Source organism: Lissotriton helveticus, chromosome 11 (assembly GCF_964261635.1).
Source record: "Lissotriton helveticus chromosome 11, aLisHel1.1, whole genome shotgun sequence".
Lineage (NCBI taxonomy): Eukaryota > Metazoa > Chordata > Amphibia > Caudata > Salamandridae > Lissotriton > Lissotriton helveticus.
In genome coordinates this window covers 72,728,623-72,751,846 of record NC_136072.1, presented here as the reverse complement: position 1 = coordinate 72,751,846, position 23,224 = coordinate 72,728,623, and the positions used below count along the sequence as shown (strand labels likewise).

Below are 23,224 nucleotides of genomic sequence, written 5' to 3'. Positions count from 1 at the left end.
ATGAATGTTTTTGCATTGCACACCATCTGGAAGTTGAGGGAGTGGTAGCTTTTTCGGTTGCGGTACATGTACTCTGTTGCTGCCGGTGGGCAAATGTGGATGTGCGTGCAGTCAATACATCCTATGACGTGGGGGAATTGAGCTACATTGTAAAATTGCAGCTTGGTCTCATTGAGGTCCTGTTGGCTGGTGGGGAATGATATATAGTGGTGTAGCCGGGTCAGCATAGCCTCCAGGAAACTCCTTAGGCAGCGACACATGGTGGGCTGAGATATCCCCCCTGCAACAGCGGCCATCCCCTGGAAGCTTCCGGAGGCCAGGAGGTGCAGGCAGCACAATACCTGCACATGTGTGGGCACGGCATTGGTCCTCCTTGTTGGGTGCTGCATCAGGGGGTCTAGGTCCTGGATGAGATTGATTATCATAGCCCCACTCAGGCCGTACTTAGCATAGATTTGCTCCCTGGTTTGGCCCAGAAGGGTGACCCGCTGGCGGAATATCCGCTCCTGTATCCTCCGTCTGTTCCGTGCAGCTCGCTGCAGCCTTCGCCGCCTCACCAGCATGTAGAGTCTAGGCATTGTGGGAATCCCCAGGCTCCAGCTGCATGTCCTTAAATGTGTTTGGCCAGCCCTGCACCAGTTGGGAGTTGGGTAACCGTTTTTTGAAGACAAAAAAAATGTCCTTACTGGTTACCACCTGATTTGAGTTCTTCTTAATTTGCGCGTCGCTATTTGCGATTTTCTCGTATTTCGCAAATAGCGAGTTTTCATGAATGGCGATTGCGACTGTTTTGCGACTTCGCAATTTAATTCGCAGAATCGATGGGTTTTCGCTATTTCCGATTCGCTAATCCTCATCCTCCAGGATTCTGCGAATTTATTTGCGAAGTCGCAATTTTTTTTTGCGAATTCGCTTTTTTGGAATTTTCTGTTTCTTGAATTCCTTTCCGTCAAATTGCGGCCGCAATTGCGAATTCGCAGCTATTGCGATAGCAATTTGGCTTCATGAATCTAGCTGTTTGTCTTTTCCATGTAGAATTTTAGAAATCTGCCAATGTCCAAAGTATGCAGAGCTTTTTCTGCCGCCGTAGAAGTATTCTTGAAATATGTAGCCCAAATCACTGGTTCATTTAGATGAAAAGAAGAAGGTATTTTAGGAACAAATTTGGGATTAGTTCTTAGCAGCACCTTATCCGATCTGAATTGCATGAAAGGATCTTGTATTGAAAAGGCTTGAATTTCGCTGACTCTCCTGGCTGATGTGAGTGCCAGGAGTAATGCTACTTTCCATGAAAGGAATTGTAACTCGGCCTTGCGGATTGGTTCAAAAGGTGCCTTCATGAGTTGCGACAAGACAGTGTTAAGCTGCCAAGGAGGTGGAGGACGTTTAATTGGAGGAAACTTCCTCCTGAATAACCCTTTTAAGAATTCTTTAATTAACCTTTGGGACCATAGAGATGGACATCCTGGAGATCTTCGGTATCTGGATATTGCTGCTAAATGGACTTTAATTGACGAATGCGAAAGTCCCAATCTGGCTAGTTGCAGCAGATATGGAAAAATTTGTTCAGGCGGAGAAGAAAAAGGATGAGCCTTATGTGCAAGACACCAGTTACAGAATCGTTTCCATTTTGCAGTGTATGTCTTGTTAGTAGACAGTGCTGTAGAACTTTTCAAGATTTCACGACATTCTTGCGGGATATCTAGTGACTGGAACTCGTGCTCAAAAGGTTCCAAGCTGACAATTTTAGAGAAGTCAATTGCGGGTGAAGGACTTGACCTCTGTACATGGAAATTAGAGTTTTGGTTATTGGGAACTGTATCCTTGGCTCCACTGACAATTGGAGAAGTTCTGTGTACCAAAATTGCCTCGGCCAGGCTGGGTCTATTAGAATTATTTGGCACGGTTCCGATCTCATCTTTCTCAATATTCTCGGAATTAGAGGAAAGGCATAAGCAAACATCCCTGTCCATCCGAGATGAAGAGCATTCCCTCTCGAACCCTTCTGTGGGAACCTGCTTGCATAATGTTTGAATTTTTTGTTGTTCTGAGTTGCAAACAGGTCCAAACTTGGTTTGCCCCACAAATGGAATATCCGATTTAGTTGGTCTTGATTTAATTCCCACTCGTGGCAAATTTCGGAAGATCTGCTTAACAGATCCGCTCTTGCATTGTCTATACCTGGAACATGCTCCACTTGCAGAGCTATGTTGTGGCATAGAAGCCAAGTCCAAATTGTCTGTGCCTGTGCAGATAGGGGCTTTGATCTTGTGCCAACCTGCTTTCGAAGGTAAAACATTGTGGTAGTGCTGTTGGTCCTTACTAAGACCGATGAACTCTGAATTCTGGGTAGAAATGCCTGAAGACCCAGGAAAACTTCTTTCAATTCCAAGAGATTGATGTGAAGTTTTTCCTCTTGAGGAGACCAAAGACCTTGAATCTCTAGGTCTTGCAGGTGTGCTCCCCAACCTCGCAATGAAGCGTCTGATTTCATGGAGATTGCGGTTCGAATAGCAGGCCCTTTTTCAAGTTGCTCCTGATACCCCACCATGACATTGCTCGTTTGATCCGACAGGTTATGACCAGCTTGTCGTCGAAGGAACCTAGTGCTTGAACCCATTGTTTGTCTATGGATTCTTGCAGCGGTCTCATATGTAAAAGGCAGTTGGAGATCAATGGGATACAGGATGACATCATTCCCAGTAAAGATTTGAAGATCCTGATGGAAGTGGACTTTTTGGATGCTAGAGATGCTGTCAGACTTAGGATTTTGTTACGCGTTCTTCTGATGGAAACGCTTTCACTTCCTGAGTTTTTAATATTGCTCTGAGAAATTGCAGTGAACGCGTCGGAGTAAGAAAGGGTTTTTCTTTGTTTATCCGAAGGCCTAATCTTTGAAAGAGATCCTTACAAATCTGTAAAGACTTCCGAGTTGCTTGGTACGATGGTCCTTTTATCAACCAGTCGTCCAAATAAGGGAAAATTTGGAGACCTTGTTGCCTTAGATGTGCTGCTATCGGCGCCATGCATTTTGTGAAAACTCTTGGGGCAGACTTCAGGCCGAAAGGTAAAACTTTGAACTGGTAATGACGCCCGCCACCATGAATCGAAGATACTTTTTGTGTTTCCTGTGGATAGGAATATGGAAGTATGCATCCCACAGGTCTAGACAGACCATGTATTTTCCTTTGCGAAGCAAGAGAAGGATTTCCTGCAAGGACAGCATGCGGAAAGATATTTTCTTTATGTATTTGTTCAGATCTCTGAGGTCCATTACCTGCCTTCATTTAGAAGATTGTCTCTTCTTTATTAGGAAAAACTGTGAATAAAAGCCTGTCCCTTGCTGGTTCGATGGAACTTCTTCTATCGCCCCTTTCATTATGAGGGATAAAACTTCTGCTTTGAGTCCTGCAAGATGTTGAACTCTGCAGAGAGGTGGGCGATTTGGAGGTTTTTGTGACAATTCCAGGGTGTGACCCTGTGTAATGATGTCTAACACACATCTGTCCGATGTTATGGACTGCCAATGTGGTAGGAATTGAGAAAGGTAATGGAACTGATTGATATGAAACGGTGTTGGAGGCGCCTGGAGAATATCACTGTCTGCGACCAGAATCTTGTTTTCCTCTGGCAGCAGATTTTCTCCTCCCTTATTGCTGAAAAGATGTATTTGAGGATCGATACTGTTGGTTGGAGGAGTATTGACGGTAACCCTGCTTATTGTATGGTTGGTACGTATTTGATTGGTAAGAGGAACGTTGTTGAAAATGTCCTCTCGATCCTCTGCCTCGAAATGACTGGTAACAGCCTTGCTGCAATGATCCCAAAGATCTAGCAGTATCAGTGTCTGCTTTTATTCCTTGAAGTGCCTCATCAATATATTTACCAAAGAGGCTCTCGCCATCAAATGGCATGTCCATGATTTTAGACTGGACTTCAGGCCAAGGAGTGTGACTTGAGCCATCCATGCCTCCGTAGGGCTACCGCTCCAGCCATCTGACGGAAAGCTATAGACGCTATGTCCATCGCTACGTCTATGGACTCAGATGCTGCTCTGGCTCCATCTTGCAAAATTGTATTTGCTTCCTCATCATCCGGAAGATGTGACAGGATTGGCGCGATGTCAGACCACATCTGTCTATTAAACCGACTCAGAAGTGCCATTGCATTAGCCGCTTTGATTGATGCTGCTGCCATGACTGCAAAGCGCTTGCCAATACCATCCATTCTCTTGCCCTCTTTATTAGGAGGTGCCACGTAGGTTGACATCGGATTTTTGGAGCGTCTTTGCGCTGCTTGAGTCACAACCAACGAGGATGACCAATAAGACATGCCGGAGCCGTCTCTGGAGCATGGTATTTCTTATCCAGCTTAGGCATTGAAGCTGGAACTGATGCCGGATTCTTCAGCAAGTTTATTCCTTCATCCCAGATATGTTGGATAATCGGGATAGCTCTTACGGACTTCCGAGAAGACTCTTTGAAGTCATAAAGAAAACAATCACTTTCCTTAACCGGCATAGAAAGTTGAAATCTCTTAGCAGCTTTATCAATTAAATCATGAAAGCTGGCTATATCCTCTGGTGGAGAACTTGCTTGAGGCAATGGTGACACTGGAGAAGTTGGAACAATGTATTGGTCCCATTCATCCCCGACCACGTCATCTTGGGGAATCTCTCCTTCCTCAGCTTGATCTTCATGATCAGAATCTGTTAAATGATCCCGAATAGTAATAACTTTCGGAACGTCCGCACGTTGAACTGGAGGCGGTGACTGAACCAGAGGTGTTTCTCTCACAGGTTGAGAAACATTTACAGGAGCAGTAGTAGAGGCTGGAGCATTATCCTCCGGAAAACGACAGTAACAACTGTCAATCATGTGTCTTAAGTCTGAGATCGAAGAGACAGGCACTGACAAAGCCTCCTCTCGAACAGGTGGACTCACTTCCTCATAGTGATAAGCTTGATGGAAGGGCTCATAACGCTTTGGGCCTCTTACTGGACGATCTTTAAAAGAGAAATGTTCCTGAGTCTCTTGAAAATCTTCCTCCTACGAGTCTTGACTTTTAATGTGAAGCTGCGAGGGACTATAGGCAACTCCATAAGGCCCTTCCTCCTCAGATTCCTGGCAATCCAGTATGGTAGATGGAAGCAGAGGCGAAATCTTTGGAGTGGAAAACTCTCCTTTTTTGCTCGCCGACGAGCCCGTCGACAGAACAATCCTTTTAATGGAGATGTAAGTTGATGTCATCATTTTTGGAGATCCAACTGTAGGCATCGTCGACGATTTTCTCGTCGTCGGGGCCGTCGACGGGACCACTGATTGTATCGTCGACGGGATGGTCGTCGACGAAGATCTTGCCGTCGACGAAGGCCTGGCACTCACCGTCGACGGAGTCGTCGTCGTCATCGATGTTGACGAGGCTGTCGTCGTCGAGATTGTCGTCGTCGTCGACGAGATCGTCGTCGGCGTCGTCGACGGCTTCGTCGGCGATCTGACTGGAATATCAGCAGATTGTGTCGACGGGAACGACGACGGAGCCTTCTTCTCTGAGGCAGGCCTTAAAGGAGTTGGAGGAAGAGAAGAAGAAGGTTCACCTTCCTTGATATTACCAGCCTTTTGTCTCTTCAGATCTGAGGTTCCGTGACGATTTTACCCGTGTTAGTAACACTGTCGCAAATGCATAATTTTGGTATCAGTGAACCGCAAATGATCCATTTAGTATATCCTGGTGTTTTCGCCATGCTACGAGCAAGAGCACTCCTGTTATGAACACATTTGTGATCTACCCGTGGCATCCATCTTAGAACACGGAAGCCATTTTGTATTCCTTGCCCTCACATAGTCAATGGACACGCAATGACCTCTTTTCATTTAAGGACACGTAGGCTTTAGCCGGCGATTCACCTTGCTAGTGACACGTGCACCTTAGGCCAGCAACGCTGTGGCAGCATGACTCGGCAAGAGCTGCCTCCCCAGCCTGAGGCCAGTCCTGCTATACTGGTTCTTGTGTCCGTTAGCCTGATCATGATTAGGCGGCCGAAGCTGGTAACCGTGCCCATTTACGACCCACAAACATCTCTTATCCTACTTTTCTATCTTCTGCACCTGGCTCTGCTCCTTTCCTTCTGGGCCTTTATTAGGGGGAGGTAACGAAATTTACGATGAGGCGGTCCGGGTCTTGAATGGGAAGTTGACATGGGATTATGATGGACTAGTGGGAACCCCTCGTTCGTAATGTTTTGACATCAGATATTGTTGACGATTCCTGTGCAACGACAAATATTTATTGTGTAAGATACAAAGGTTTTGGAATGTGCTAACATGTAAAGAATTTGCCTGAAGCCCAATATTCAGTATATAAGGAACAACCCTCTTTGTACAAATTGAACAGGCTCCTAGATACTGCCCATGTGTAGTTTCTGTGACTTCTGTGTCCCTGCAGTAATAAACCTTTGGTCTTTGACGCCACCATCGAGAAGCCCGTGTTTCTGTTTGTTTGTGCACCGAGACAGGTTGAACTCCGGGGTCTTCGGGTGTTATCCCTGACACCTCTGGACGGAACCAAAAAGTCCAGAACTCCAATTGGCGCCCAACGTGGGGCGACGTCATTCGGTACCGGTCCAAAAGCCTGAAGAGTTCGAGAAGCTTCGTGTGAAGATTTCAGAGGGAGGCGCCCCACTTCATCGATCCCGGCATATCGCAAAAGTGGCCCGACGTTCTCTTCCACGAGGGTTCCCGTTCAGACGGCTGCAGTGGTTCGTTGCCTTGACCGTCGCCCTGTCTTGGACCCGAGGTGCAGTCCTTAGTACGGCGAGACATGACGGGTTTCTCCTTGGTGACGTCTTCAGTGCCTCAGTTAAGTATTAAGTGGTTGATAGTTGGTTACTTCGTATGGGTTGTTTCTGTTTTGCTAGTTCTTGGTTTGGTTCGGTTTTATAAGATTGTCGCTGGTTATTCTGGTTACGATAATCATTCAGTTCAGTTCGGGTATCGATACGTTTGTCTGTTCTGGTAGGCCTAAGTTCTTGGTTCAAGTGCGCACCTTTCTTTTAATTTGTGTTTCGTCTGTTTTGTGTTCCGGTTTATAAAATGGTAAGTCGGAAAAATTGTATGTTGTCTTGTTTTAGTTGCAACAGTGATTCCCAGTTGGAGGACTCGTGTTCGGTTCCTCCGATTGGAACTCCCCTTTATGATCTATATTGCAAATTTGGTGTGGGCCCTATCTCTTATAACGAGGTATGGATCCACTACACTAAGAAAGATGGTGTCCTTAGTTGGCCACTGCATGGTAGTTTTGAACCTCAAGTTCTTGATAATTTAGAAACGAAATTATTCAAGAAGAAAGCCCGGCCGGCAATGTTTGATTCTTTCCGTTATTGGCGAAAAGAATCTAAACAGAGAGAAATTAAAAAGTTGAAGAAAGAACAGAAAGAGCAAGAGTTGACTTTAGAACAGTCTGCTAAGCAGCTGCAACTCAACGAGTCTGAGAAGGCAATGGAGGTGGCCAATAGAGAGCATAATTTAGCAATAGACAAGTGCTATCCTGCTTTGCCATCGAGTACAGCTAAGATAGTAGAGGACCCTGAAAAGGATCCCCTGTTATCCTACTTGTTACGATCACCCCCACCGTATGCACAGGGTGCTACGGCTCCACCCATACCGAATGTTCAATTACCGGTTGCTGGACAACCTGGTGTTCCTGCTCCTCTGAATCAAGTTCCTGTACCTCCTGTGGTCACTATTAATGTTCCTTCGGCACCCCCTCTTTCAGGGTTGCCGGCTTCTTTACCTATACCTGTATCATTCACACCTGCTAGTTCACAAGCTGTCTTACCCGCTACTCCTACTGTTCCTGATCTATCTGTTCCAACTGCTACTCTATTTACTGCTTCTGCTAATATTATGACTCCGCTTTCTGTTCGTCGGAGAATCACTGATTCTGTCTCTAACATTCTATCTCCCTTCTATAAAACTCTGATTAAGACTCCTACCTCTGACTCTGTGCAGAGACGTAGTCAGCTTCCCAGTACTGAAGAAAGAGGAATACTAGATTCCACTGCTCTTAGATGGATTTCGAAAGTTGGAAGATATAATGTACAAGATGTATTAGATACATTTATGCAATGGAACGAACCGACACAACGATATGTGTTCGATGAAATGTGTTTCCTTCTACGTGAGGAATTGGAAGAGGATGACCCTGAATCAAATTTAGAAGAATTAATTAATGTTCAGAAAGAGTTTGCTGCAGGTATGATAGTTGGTCAAAATATAAAAGAAGCGATGGAACTAATTTTAAGTTATAGGAATGACCCATCCCTTCATTCACCGAGGGAGTTAGAGAAACATAGTACGAAACAAAGTCGTCAATATCCAATGAGAGAGGTTCCACCAATTTGGCGTGAAGCTGTGCAAGCTAATGTCAACCTTGGTATTGCAGCCGCTCCGGCCCAATTTCAGAGAGTATGGATACATATTCCATGGAAGCGAGCTGAAGTATTAGCAGTGAAACAGGCCTTACCAGATCCGCGTAAAAATCCTGCAGGGTACTACAAAGAGTTGGCTCAGACAGTTGACGCTTGTGTATTAAATCTAGCTGACATAGATCTGCTATTTGGTAATGTAGTACCGCAACCAATTTGGGCTAAAATTCGTAAAGAGAATCATCCAGTTGCCCTAGGTGGTGATTGGGCAGCTATAATTGCAGCGGATGGTCAACAAATAGGTGGTTCTAAACCTGAACCCTTAATTGCTAATTTGCCCGGTAGAATAATCGACTTAATGAAGACCCTAATGCCAGCATTACGCGTTAACTGGGACAAATTGTCCGCGTGCAAACAGAAGAAAGACGAAAGCGTCTCCGACTTTTTCACAAGATTCGAAGAGACTTTTGTGGATCATAGTGGTCAGGATATGAGCACAGAAGGAGGCCAGAGATTATTTGTTGATAAATTTGTGCACAATCTGTTGCCGGAACTTAGTGGTAAATTAAAGAATTCTGAAAGTGCGTGGGCTGTCTCTACGACTGCGCAAATACTTGCGACTGCTCAGTACTATGAAAATAGGGACAAAGAGGAGAAGGAAAAATCAGATAAAAAGACGAAAGAGTTAAAAACTAAAGTTCTTTTACAGCAAGCATATCCGCCTCGCACCAATCAGACCAATACGCAGCAAGGGTCATATCAAAGAACGGATTATAATTCTCAGAGGCCACAGTACCAATGGAATCAGTGTGCTTATTGCAAAATGGAAGGCCATTATAAGACTGAGTGTCCAGTACGGGCACAAAATAATGCTGCGGCAGCTCAGAGAGGTCGTGGTGGTTATATGCAAAACTCTAGAGGTCGAGGGAGAGGTGCTATGCCTCCACAGACGAGTGATCGCCCTTCTAATTATTTCGATCAACGAAATGGACAATCTGCCCAACAGAATAGGTCTCAACAGTATCATGTTGAAGACTACTATGAAGCTAGTGAGGAAGTTCAGCCAAGGGAGTACTAGGACAGCCATGGACAAAGAGAGGGAGTAGTATCAGTTCCAGTAGATCAGAGTGGGCCTTATGTCGCAGTAGCAACATCAGGTATAGTCGAACCGTTTCTGTTGGATACTGGTGCAGCAAAAAGTTCTATCATACATGCGAAACTCCCTGGCGCACCTTTGTCTGGCTCAACAAACGTTTCAGTCGGTTTTTCAGGCGCCCCTGTTCACAACCCTGTTTTTGGTCCTTTGTCTATTTCTGTTGGACCCTGCCACTTGAAAGCTCCCCTGATTTTGACGACAGGTTGTAGTGAAAATCTGCTTGGTTTAGACTTGTTAAAACGCCTATATGCGACATTGTACTGTTCTCCAGAAGGAGTACAGCTTACGTTGGGTAAAAAAATCACCTCTCCAATGTACTTGTCGATGGATGCACTCCCACCAGAGCTGCGTTCACTCCCTGATACTCTTTGGGCGACTGGTCCTAATGATGTAGGTCTTTTAGAAATTCCACCATATGTAGTAACTTTGAAAGCGAATGTAAAATTTCCACGAATTCCACAATACAGAATATCTAGTGAAGGTGAGCGTGCGCTCCTACTGATAGTACAAGATCTGATCAAGAAAGGCGTTATAGAAGAAACTAGAGGTAATGTCTGTAATAGTCCTGTACTGCCCATTCTGAAACGAACTGACCCAACAAAACCTCCAGTATATAGATTTGTAATTGATCTTAGAGAGGTTAATAAAATTGTGATTCCACAGTTTCCTGTGGTTCCAGACATTACTGCATTGTTAACGTTGATTCCTGCTACAGCAGCATGGTTTTCGGTTATCGACTTGAAAAATGCCTTTTTCAGCATTCCGATAGCCGAGGAAAGCAGAGATATCTTCGGTTTCTCTCTAGGAGGACGAAGCTTCAGGTTTAAACGCGCTCCACAAGGTTATTGTGAAAGCCCATCCATTTACAGTCAAGCATTAAAAAGCCAGTTAGACTCATTTGTACTTCCTCCTGGTTCTGCTTTAATACAATATGTCGATGATCTTCTAGTGGCTGCCGATGACAAGGAAACTTGCAAAACAGCTACAATTTCTTTATTGCATCATTTGTCAAATTTGAATCACAAGGTGTCACCTTCAAAAATGCAATACTGTTGCCAAGAAGTGACCTACCTAGGTCATCTCTTGTCAAAGGAGGGAAGGAAGTTGACCCCAGAGAGAATAAAAGCAATTACACAGATGAATGTTCCTAGCACGCAGAGAGAAGTACGTGCCTTTTTAGGTATTACCTCATATTGTAGGCAATGGATCCCAAATTTTTCTCTTTTGGCGAAACCGTTGGTAGCTTTGACTGGGAAAAATGTTCCGAGTCCAGTGCCATGGTCTGCCGAATGTCAGGAGAGTTTTTCTGAGTTACGAAATGCACTGTGTTCAGCTCCTGTATTGGGTACACCCGATTACAGTAAACCATTCACGCTCTATGTCCATGAGAGAGAAGGTTGCGCGTTGAGTGTTTTGACACAGAAATTTGGTGATAAGCAACGCCCTTGTGCGTATTTTTCATCAACATTAGATCCGGTAGCTAGAGCGTTGCCTAGTTGCTTGAGAGCTACAGCCGCAGCTGCAGCCTCCATTCGACAATCTGCTGGTTTAGTAATGAACAACATGCTAGTGGTTATGGTTCCTCATGCTGTGGATACACTCATGAACCGAACCAAGACGCAACACCTTACCAGTGCTAGATTATCAGGTTACGAACTGACATTGTTAGCTAGTCATATTCAGATCAAAAGATGCAATGTATTGAATCCAGCAACATTGTTGCCGACTAGCCAAGAGTCGAGTGATTCCGAACCACATGACGGTTGTTTTAAAACTGAGGAAGAAACAAAAGGACGAATTGATTTAAAAGACACTCCATTATCAGATCCAGATGGCACGTTGTATGTTGACGGGTCTTGCTTCAAATTGGAGAATGGTGATGTGACTGCTGCCTATGCAGTAACGACTTTGAGTACGATTGTGGAGACTGCGAGAGTGAGTCAGAATTCTGCCCAGGCTGCAGAATTGATCGCACTGACAAGAGCGTGCGTTTTAGCTAAGGGAAAGAGAGTGAATGTGTTCACAGATAGTCAGTACGCGTTCGGCGTGGCCCATAGTTTTGGCCGTTTGTGGAAAGAGAGAGGTTTCATTACGTCCCATGGGACTAAGATTCAACATGGCCAACTAGTTAATGACTTGTTGGAATCTCTAACCTTGCCGACTGAAGTTGCGATTGTGAAATGCAGTGCTCATAAAGCAATCACGGATGATGTTGGTCGTGGGAATGCTTTTGCCGATGAAACTGCAAAACAGACAGCTAGAAATATGATGAGTAGAATGTATGTTGCAACGTCTGCAAGATGGATTTCTGAGTCTGGAATGTGTGAAGACACAGTGGAAAGCGTGAAAGAAATTCAGAAAGAGGCGACTGAGGAGGAAAAGCGTGCATGGAAAGAGAGCACGGGTAAATTGGACTCGAGTGGGTGTTGGATTGACTTGTCGGAACAACAGCGTTGGATGTTGCCTGATGCGTATGTGCTTGCAGTAGTAACGATGGCACATGGAGCAGCACACATCAGTTCCAAAGGGATTTGTAAAATGTTGGCTCCAGTTTGGAAGAATGATGGGATTAGTAAGTGTGCAGAGAGAGTGGTGAGAAATTGTATGGTATGCTTGATGCATAATCCTGGCAAGGGAATCCCCACACCTGCAGGTCACTTCGCTCCTCCTTCCTGCCCCTTTGAAGTGATCCAGCTAGACTTCATTCACATGGATCGTTGTAATAATCTGAAATACGTCCTAGTGGTAGTTTGTGCGTTCTCCAGATGGATCGAAGCATACCCACTGAAGGACAATACTGCTTTGTCCACTGCCAAAATCCTTCTTAAAGAGTACTTCCCCAGATTCGGAATGCCACGGATTGTATGGTCAGATAACGGAAGTGAGTTCGTAGGGAAAGTTATGCAGAGTGTGTGTGCCGGCCTAGGGATTAGACAAAAGTTCCACAGTGCGAATCATCCCCAGTCCGCGGGTTTAGTCGAGGGTTACAATGGCACCCTTAAACTGAAACTTGCTAAGATACAAGCATCCACGAATTTGTCCTGGCCAGATGCACTGCCTTTGGCTTTGTTATCAACAAGAGCAACTGTACATTCTAGAGTAGGGCTTAGTCCATATGAAATAATTTTTGGTCGTCCTGCAAATGTTTGGGGGGTACCTAGACCGAAAGAATTTAAGCAGCTGGAATACCCAATGCTAATTGATTATCTTTTCGACTTGACTGCTAAATTGAGCCTTATTCACCAACAGGTTTTCGATGCTTTGCCAAAGCCACCGGAGAGTCCAGGTCATCAGCTGAAACCTGGGGATCAAGTAGTCATTAGAAATTTTGCAAGAACGAAAAATCTTCAGCCCAGATTCGTCGGCCCTTTCCAAGTCTTATTGGCAACGAGAACTGCTATTCGTGTGGCCGGACGGAAGAACTGGATCCATACGACACATGTCAAACGTGTGCCTCTGCCACTTCCTTACGACAACTGGGTAAAGAAAGGAATCAGTGCCTCGGAAGCAGAACAAATACCCAGGTTCATCCCTTTCAGTGATGCAGAACTGATCACTGATACATCAAACTCTGACTCTCCTCCTGAAACTGCTCTTTTGAACCCTGAACATTTACCATCTGCGAACGTGAACATTGCAACGTCAGCTGAAAATGCATTGTTTCCAGATCAGACAGTTCCTGCAAAACTGAGATACAACTTGCGACCTCGCAACATGGACAAATAAAGCAGGAAACTGCCTATTTTCACATTTTTGAATTTTTGGTACCTTGCCTCCAGCCAGGAAGTTTGCTATTATTTTGTTGTTTTAAATTTTGCCTTGCCGTCTGGGTAGCCGTAGGGTCGTGGCTGTGTGCCTAGTTGAATCTGCGGGGATCAGACACAAGGTCGATCTTTCTGTTAGGTCTGGGAACTCCCAGGGCTGATAGAGGCATTTTCATCTACGTACACATCATCAGTGGTCACGAGCGGATTGTAGAAGATGGAGCTTCCTGAGCTGCAACGAAAGAATGTAATTTATGGGTGCAGAAATAGACTGAACAGAATACTTCACAGCAAATGCTTTCTAATGCAATGTGCAGTTACATTTTTAATTGTTTTGATAACGTTGGTGGGTGGAATCATCTTTGGTGTACATTTGATTTTTATGCCGGTAACTACAGTACCTCCCATTGATCCTACTACTTCTACGGTTTCTTCTATGCATTCTTTTCACTCATTTCCTGAACACGAACAAGCTCGACGCTCAGAATTTATTAACAATACATTTGTACAGCTCTTGCATCAACACCAACTGGTAGTTAATACTACAGACTGCTGGGTGTGTGGCTTGATACCTCACACTATGGATAAAGGCATTCCCTATCTAGTCTTGCCTTTTAGCTATAATGGATCATTTCAGGCCTTTCAGACCATTTTTTCATATGCCCTTGAGACCTATCCTCCGCGTCCACCACGGTCCACTAAATACAACTCAGCCAACAAAGCTTTAGTCCAGGGAATTATTGACATGATTAAAGACGTCAATAATACTCCATCTTACCCTAGAGATGAATTACGGGTGTATTTGAGTTGGAACTCTACAGAGTATCGCCTTAGTTTGGGAGAAAGCAAGCGTAAAAGCTCCACTTCAGTTTGGGTCGTGCCTCACCGAGGTCAGGTCTGTTTGCAAGGAAATGGGAGAAATCTGAGAGCTCAGCTAGGGAGGAGTGAGTGCGTTGAGACTTACGTATTTCCGTCTAACTCCTCCCCTGCCTTCCTTACTGCTAGGGGTACTTACTTCATCTGTCAAGACAGAGCGTATACATGGCTGCCTGCTGACTTCTCAGGTTCATGTTATATTGCTCGATTGTTACCTCCGACATACACTGCTTCTTCAGACTATCACAAGACCAGAGTAGCAAGAGGTGTCTTCAGCAAGGAAGATACCGCTGGTCAGGAAGCTGGAGACTTTTTCAAAGGTTTCCTTCCGTTTTGGGGGCCTATGGCCAATAGTAGAAATCTACGTCAACTAACACGGGTAGTTGAATCTACTATTACAGAAACTGCTGGTGCCCTTAGTAACTTAACAGCTGAGCTTCAGGCGGATCGTCTCATGACGTTGCAGAACCGAATGGTTCTAGACGTAATACTTGCAGATCGAGGTGGGGTATGCAGAATGATCCAATCGAGCTGCTGTGTTTTTATTCCCAATAATGCTCCAACCGTCTATGAAGCGATCTCTAAGCTACACAAGATTTCCGACTCCATACACGTAGACAAGGGAAACTGGTCCTTCATGGAGTGGTTTTGGACTCTGGTATCAGCGTGGGGATGGAAGGTTCTGATGGTCATTGGTGTCATCCTAGTATTTCTGTTCTCATGCTGCCTTATTATCCAATGTGGTCCCGCTTTGTGTAGCCTCTGTGCTGCAACCTGTTTCAGAAAACCACCTGCATTAGGAGAAAAGGCACGAGACAGAATGATGATGCAACAACATGTCACTGACCTAATGAGCATAGAGTTAGATTCAGACATAGACTGAGTAATTGCCTATGTAAGGGCAAAAGGAGGGTCTGAGGTTCCGTGACGATTTTACCCGTGTTAGTAACACTGTCGCAAATGCATAATTTTGGTATCAGTGAACCGCAAATGATCCATTTAGTATATCCTGGTGTTTTCGCCATGCTACGAGCAAGAGCACTCCTGTTATGAACACATTTGTGATCTACCCGTGGCATCCATCTTAGAACACGGAAGCCATTTTGTATTCCTTGCCCTCACATAGTCAATGGACACGCAATGACCTCTTTTCATTTAAGGACACGTAGGCTTTAGCCGGCGATTCACCTTGCTAGTGACACGTGCACCTTAGGCCAGCAACGCTGTGGCAGCATGACTCGGCAAGAGCTGCCTCCCCAGCCTGAGGCCAGTCCTGCTATACTGGTTCTTGTGTCCGTTAGCCTGATCATGATTAGGCGGCCGAAGCTGGTAACCGTGCCCATTTACGACACACAAACATCTCTTATCCTACTTTTCTATCTTCTGCACCTGGCTCTGCTCCTTTCCTTCTGGGCCTTTATTAGGGGGAGGTAACGAAATTTACGATGAGGCGGTCCGGGTCTTGAATGGGAAGTTGACATGGGATTATGATGGACTAGTGGGAACCCCTCGTTCGTAATGTTTTGACATCAGATATTGTTGACGATTCCTGTGCAACGACAAATATTTATTGTGTAAGATACAAAGGTTTTGGAATGTGCTAACATGTAAAGAATTTGCCTGAAGCCCAATATTCAGTATATAAGGAACAACCCTCTTTGTACAAATTGAACAGGCTCCTAGATACTGCCCATGTGTAGTTTCTGTGACTTCTGTGTCCCTGCAGTAATAAACCTTTGGTCTTTGACGCCACCATCGAGAAGCCCGTGTTTCTGTTTGTTTGTGCACCGAGACAGGTTGAACTCCGGGGTCTTCGGGTGTTATCCCTGACACCTCTGGACGGAACCAAAAAGTCCAGATCTCCTTTTTCTTCAGAGGACTCCCTCTTATGTTTCTTAGAGGTATGTCCTTTGGCTTCACCCTCAGACTCCGAGTCTGTAGATTTTTTCTTTTAAAGCCATAACAAGAGATGAGCTTCTCTATCTTTAAGAGTTTTGGCAGAGAAGGTGCGGCAATATTTGCAGTCCTTAGGAACATGCTTGGGGTACAAGCAGTACAAGCATTCCTTATGTGGGTCCTCGGAAAATAATCTGGCCTTGCCACAGGAACTGCAAGCTCTGAAAAGGCTCTTCTTGGAGCCTTCAGACATTTTGAATCAAATAATCTTGACAGAAAACAGTACCTTACTTCCAACTGTAGAAAGGTCAAAAGTTCAGTAGAAAGAAAAACTGAGCTGAGCTCAGGGAGACTCCTTCTCACACGAAGGCGGTTGGAAATCTGAGGTATGGTGGCTCTGGTGGGAATGGTGTAGGCTGGTGCTGGCAGCTGATTGGCTGTAGTTTGGGCCACATAATGAGGAGGAGAGGTTACCTATTGTTTCAATACTCTATGGTTTCCAGGCAGTTTTTTCTTCTACTGCTATGGTTATTCTTTTACCGAGAGACTCCCACCACGACGGGGAAGATACAAGCATGTGAATCTATGAAAGATTGAATACTGGAGAACCTAACTTTCAGTAAACACTGAGTGCCAGGAAGTGAGCAGACTGTCAGCATGAAGCACTATGTAGATGTTAAACATTTCCATTCAAATGTACTATTAAAATGAAAGACCTTAAAAACTAAACAAAGAGAATACAAATAATGTAACATTAAACTGGCAAAAGAACAATTTTTTCTAAATCTGATAAATCAGGCTGAACATTCTTGTAAAGAACTATATAAAATCTTCAAAGAATTTACTACACCTTCCAACCAGCCATCGGTCTCTAATTCTCAGGACTGGACGGACTCACTCTCCAAATTCTTTGAAGACAAAATCTCCGCTATTCACTATTCTTTTCCGTCACAGCAGAACAACACCCATTCTGACGATGTGCCCAGATTGTCTCCCGACCCCATCACATCCTGAATGAATTTGTAAAGTGTGACATAAAATCGGTCACCACTGTTATGTTAAAGATAAAATCAGGCTCGCCAACAGACCCAGTGCCTCCGAAATTTTTCCCCACTATTGCACCGGTGTTATTAGAAAATCTAACAAGCCTATTTAACAAGTCTCTTACGGAGGCTGTTTTTTTATAATATGGAAGGCTGCTAGGGTCAGACCTATATTTAAAAAAAACACAGCCGACCCAAAATTACTTCTTAATTATCGTTCCATATCCCTACATCCCTATTTTGGCAAAATGCTGGAATCCCTTATATACCAACAGTTAGTTGCCCACCTTGAGAGCCATGAACTTCTTGATCCTTCACAGTCTGGCTTCAGGGCGGCACATAGTACAGAGACAGCTTTAGTCGAAGTTATGGATAATGTTAGGCTGGCTCTAGACAAACACCAGTCCGCATTTCTCGTCCTGCTTGACCTGTCTGCCGCCTTTGACCCCATCTCCCACAGCATCTTAGAACACCGGCTGTGGGAGATTGGTGTCAGGGCAACTGCCCTAAAGTGGCTCAAGAGCTACCTGACTGACCGAGTAACCGCAGTTCAAATGGGCAAAAATGTTTCAGGTGAGAGACCAGTTGCGATAGGGGTGCCTCAGGGCTCTATTTTGTGCCCGACCCTCTTTAATCTGTATACGACACCACTGGCCAAGGTAATCAGATTCTACAGTTTTCATGGTCATATCTTACGCGGACAACACACACATTCTGGTCACCATTGGCCCAGACCCTGCAGTAACAAAGCAGCGTTTCAAACAATTAATGTCTCATATTGACAGATGGATAAGTTCCAACTGCCTCCAATTAAATGGAGGAAAGTCTGAGATCATGCTGTGTGGTAAGGCCCAGGAGCACTGGTCTCAGGACTGGTGGCCTTCCAATCTCGGCCCCTGTCCAGCCCCCAAATCAACAGTACCAAACTGGGCGTCTATATGAAAAATCAATTGTCTATGAAAAGTCAGGCCAATCACATCACCGGCACTTGCTTTGGATTGATGCGTAGCCTCCGGAAGGTTTTTTAATGGATGTCTATCGAGGCCAGGAAACCACTAGTTCAAGGGTTAATAATTAACCGAATGGACTATGGAAATGCCCTACTGTCCTCAATCAATGAAAGCCTGTTGAAAAGGCTCCAAATTGTGCAGAACACGGCAGCCAGGCTGGTCCTCGATCTTCCGCCTAGAACTTCTTCTGTTCCTTGCTTAAGAACACTACACTGGCTTCCAGTAAAGAAACAAATTCTTTTCAAGATCCTATGTATGACCCATAAGCACATGTACGGAAGGGGGCCAATATACTAGTCCAAAACACTGCAGTGGTACCAGCCAAGTCAGATGCTCAGATCATGCAATGCATCATTGCTCACCGTCCTGAGAATCCGCACAGCCAGGGGGCCTTTTAGAGATAAGGGGAAGGTGCATTGTGGTGCAAGAGTATCACCTTTCCTCAAGGCCAGGATACCCTGGTATGAAGACCTGCATGCATCACACTGCCACAATCTCTTCTTACATTGCCTTGGCCTCCCAGGCCCTGCACGTGTTCCCAAGGACAAAGCCCTACATACAGAGGCTTTCCCTAGCTTGGACTGCCATATCAAAGGATCTACCTAATTCAAAATAAGATTGAAGCATTCAAAGGCAGCCATTTTCCAATTCTTATTACTGCATAATCATGTGGGGAAACCGTATTTATACTCACAGTGAGCAGTGTCAGTAAAGCCATCATTACGGCCAACATGATGTACAAATTCTCTGTCAGTCCTCCCGCCCACAAAGGACCCAAGATCATGGCGACTCCTCCAATGGAGCGACGCAGTCCATGACTAAAACCTGCATTGGATAAGAGGATGAGAGAGTGGGGTAAGTGGAGATGAGGGTACAGTTGTGTTCGCATGCAGACGGAAAGAACCAAAAAAGACCAGAAGGAGTACTGACACAGATGTAAGAACAAGGGGGGGAAAGAAAAAATGGAGTAAAGTTGGCGGAGGAAACTGTAGTTGGAGAAATGCAGAGAGAGTGACAATATGGTGAGAATGATGATGATGAGGATTATAAAGAAGAGCTAGATGGCCTAGGTACATTGTCACAACTAAGGCAAAGCACATTAGATACTCCTTGGTTATTTCGAGTGGTCTGGAGTGTTAGGGCAAGCACTCCATCTATTTTATTCTCAATTGTGTGAAGTTAAGTCTTGTCTGATTTTAACTACATGCTTGCTGTATCTGGAGGGCCAGGGTACACATTATCGACGCCATCCAGTGATGTGCCTGGAGTTCCTTTATGGTCAACCAACTACACTCTGGGCTGTGTTTGAGTCTATTACGTAAAGTTGATGTTATACAGTAAGGCGCAAGAAGGGCGATGAGCTAACAGTGAAGGACATCCTGCTCTGAAGTATTCCCAGTTATTTGGGAACATTAACTCAAACATTTCCACCTTAATTTCTGAGCGTGAAGAGTACGTAGGCCACCACCACCTATATCAAAGGTTCAAGCAAGTATCTTACAACATACATAAGGGTCACCATTAAAATCCATATCTATGGTCTATTTCCAAAAACCATTTTTAAACAAATTCAAATAAAACAAAACATCTGAGCCATCATTATTAACATAGTGGTACAAAAGGGGGTGGCGATGGACGGAGCATCTGAACCAATCAAACACTCACACCCAGTCAACAGATCTGGGTTTAATCCATCACCCTTCTTTAGCCCACTCTGCCACCCCAGTTCAGACATGGCCATATGCAAATCAGTCTGACCCTGTGCCTCATGGGAACAGTCCAGCCCGAACTGCCAAGCTATGCCTTCCCTGGACCGGAAACAAGCTTCCGAGGACCGGTTTCTGGCATTTCAGCCGTCTTCAGCCAGGCTTGCTTGAATCCAGTGGCAAAGTGAGCAAGGGACTCACGTCTGAGCATACCTTGCCAACTTATGGCGAACAAAGTGGTACAAAAGGGGGTGGCGATGCTCCATCCATCACCACCCCCTTTTGTACCGCTTTGTTCGCCTCAGATGCTCCATCCATCACCACCCCCTTTTGTACCGCATCATTATTAACATAGCATCACATTCTGTGCTAATGATTAAAAAACGGTCATGCAAATACCAGTAGGAATGATCACTGGATATAAGTGACCAGTGCAAAAACTGGGTAACTTTCTTACCATCAGTAACTCTTTCAGTTGGTACTCTAACCGCAGATTTCTTACTTTTAGAATATTACGCAGGTGTCAGACTGGAGCTGGAAACTTTTAAGCAATCCTCCTGCATGCCTCTAGGTAGTATTGTGCTACTCTACACTGCCATGGAAACAACGGGGATGAATATAGGTGTCACCCTTGCATGCTGATGTCAGTTTCGTGCTTGATTCTTTCCATGCCTTCAGACCTGGAGCATGACACAATCAGAGGTACCAGTGCACAAACTCCTAACTTAGAATCTTTTTAGATGTTAAGAGGCCTCACAATAGCAGAGAGAGGTGGGAGGGCAGGGAGGAATCTGCAGGTTAGATACAGTATCCACCAGAAAGAGCATTACCGGTGCTTACCACGCCTTCAGATGTGGAGTATGACAATCATAGGTACCAGTGCAGACTTCTAACTGAGATGTTAAAAGAGGCCGCACATCAGAACAGGGAAGTGGGACGGCAATGTGGAATCTGCATGTTCTTCAGATGCAACAAGTGTTCTTCCTCAACCGGTTTCTGACCATCAGCTTTGATTACGCCATTTTTTGTCAGGAAATAAACTCTTTATAGGGTAAATATACTTCTATAAAAGTACAGTGGTTGCTCATTTATCCCTGGCTTCTCCCTACAGCACTCATGAAGACTAACTTCTGCTGTCTTTTTGGTAGATAGTCCTTCTTATTGGTAGAACCCAACACCACCAGGATCTCGTCCTGCATTTTACATTAGGAATGAAAACCCTTTGTCATTTCTTTCCTAGACAAGTCACCTTTACAAGGTGGCTGGGTTTTACTATCGACTTTGTGTGTTCATTACTTCTAGGTCATGTCCACCTAAGAGTTAACTAAGATTTCAAGGACCGTTACAACTCTGATCGCTCGCATCTGGTCTGGTGTTTCAGCCATCATGTGCTCCTGAAACAACACCGGTATGAGCTTGTCCCCTGTCCAGAGGTCTTTGTCTGCTTTTAACAGCTTTCCCTCGGATGTACCCAGATTACAATCCAGTTCGAGCTCTCCTTCCACCCACAATCTTTTTGAGCACCCTCCAAGATTTCAGGATATCGGAGGAAAACAGGTTCTTCTTTGTGAAAAGAAGAACCGCTCATGGACTACTCTACAACCTGCACTTGACAATAAGCTGTTGTTGTAGTGCTGCGGACCACATTTCTTCTGCTTTCAAGCACTGTTAAACACAAGGTGTAACTAGTACCCAATTTAACGATACTCCATTTACTGATCTTGGAAAGAGATGATGGTACCCTGTCTTGACCTACAGAACACTGGCAAGGTGTAACTCAATGGGCCATCCTGCCTGAGAGTCGACTTCAACCTTAGGGCCAAGAAAGGGCAGAGATAAGGGTTTGGGGTTGGGGACTCTGTATGTCCCCAAAGGCCCGCCATTGCAGGTGGGGTAGTCCTATACCGATGACCTTGTGCCACTTCGCCTTCCTATTCACTACTAATATATGAGCATCACTGAGTAAATGTAAGGATGAATGAAAAATATGTGGTGCCAGCTTATCTTATGAACATCAACATATGGGGTTTCAAATGTCATTTCTAACCTCAGACGCTACAGGTTATTTGCTGCTGATGAAAGTTCAACTCACAATTTAGAGTTGTTGCGTCATGTAATTATCTTCTTGTGCAATAACAATAACTTTATTACGCTGTTAAGTGTTAGGTTAGAGCCATTGCCTTCCGTAAAATAGTGAACTATCAAACTTAAAGTCAATAAAAACCACTCCAACAAAGCAATTTTCAGTTGGCCTACTGCCTGCTCATAATAAGTGTATGTGCCAAGGGAAACTTTATTTATGTGGTCAGGGACAAAGACTTCTCTTTATGTCAGTGTAAACGTGACTGCCACTAGGGATGGGAACAAAGTGGGTGAGGCCAGCAGAACTCATAAATCCACCATCAGCACAGCCAAAACATTACAAGGAGGGGCAGGTACGCTGATAGGGAATGACCATGTTTCATTCAGGTGGGGGAGCCTACCTTTCATTTTTTTAACACACTTTCGAGGTTGTTGAAATTGACGGCAAACAACAAAATAGTTGTATACGTGCATAAGCGCGACAGAGCGTCAACAACCGATCTTTTAAATTAACCTCCCTGGAATTCGAAGCACATAGTTCAACCACGAAGCAAAGTCCAGGGTGCGGGTCACATGACACCGCCCTTACAGGTTCATAAGAAAACATTTGTAAAAAGGTTTTGTGATACACAACCAAGGCCCGACCTACCTCAACAGCCGCCTCAACTTCTACGCTCCCAAACGCCATCTCCGCTCGACCAATCATGCCCTCGCAGCCGTCCCCCGCATCCGCAGAGCGACAACAGGAGGAAGGTCCTTCTCCCACCTGGCCGCCAAGACTTGGAACTCCCTCCCGACCGACCTACGCCTGACCCAAGACCACCTCTCCTTCAGGAAGAAGCTCAAGACCTGGCTGTTCGAGCAGTAGCGGACCCCCCCCAAAGCGCCTTGAGACCCTTCGGGTGAGTAGTGCGCAGTATAAATGCCTATGATTGATTGATTGATTGATTGTGATGGACAGCTATAGCCATCTAAGACACAGCGATTCACAAGGAGAGAGGGGGCAAAAGGTCAGCTAATGGATAAGTCAGAATTTTTTTCTTCTGCGTTCCATTTTTTGTTTTCTTCTTACTATTTTTTTGTATTTATGTCGGTTTCTTTATTTCTGTCCGAGTTAGTACCTTTTAATATTTTTACAATGTCAACTTCAGTTTGCTTTTACTACATAACTTCCTTTCCATCTCTTTTCTTTCTATCTTTATTTCATCTTTCTTTCCATTTTAATTTAATTTTTCGTATCAACTTTGTTTCTCAAGGTTTCCACCA

At 44.8% G+C, this 23,224-nt stretch overlaps 1 protein-coding gene across 3 annotated transcripts in view; it reads right to left on the bottom strand.

The window, feature by feature from the left end:
- The window catches only part of LOC144790695 (major facilitator superfamily domain-containing protein 8-like), a 157,398-nt gene that overhangs the window by 5,237 nt on the left and 128,937 nt on the right, over positions 1–23,224 (bottom strand). For all 3 annotated transcript variants that reach the window (XM_078665418.1, XM_078665420.1, XM_078665419.1), the window contains one exon: positions 18,865–18,995. In XM_078665418.1, the coding sequence (XP_078521544.1) occupies positions 18,865–18,995 (131 nt within the window). The remainder of the gene's footprint in view (positions 1–18,864; positions 18,996–23,224) is intronic.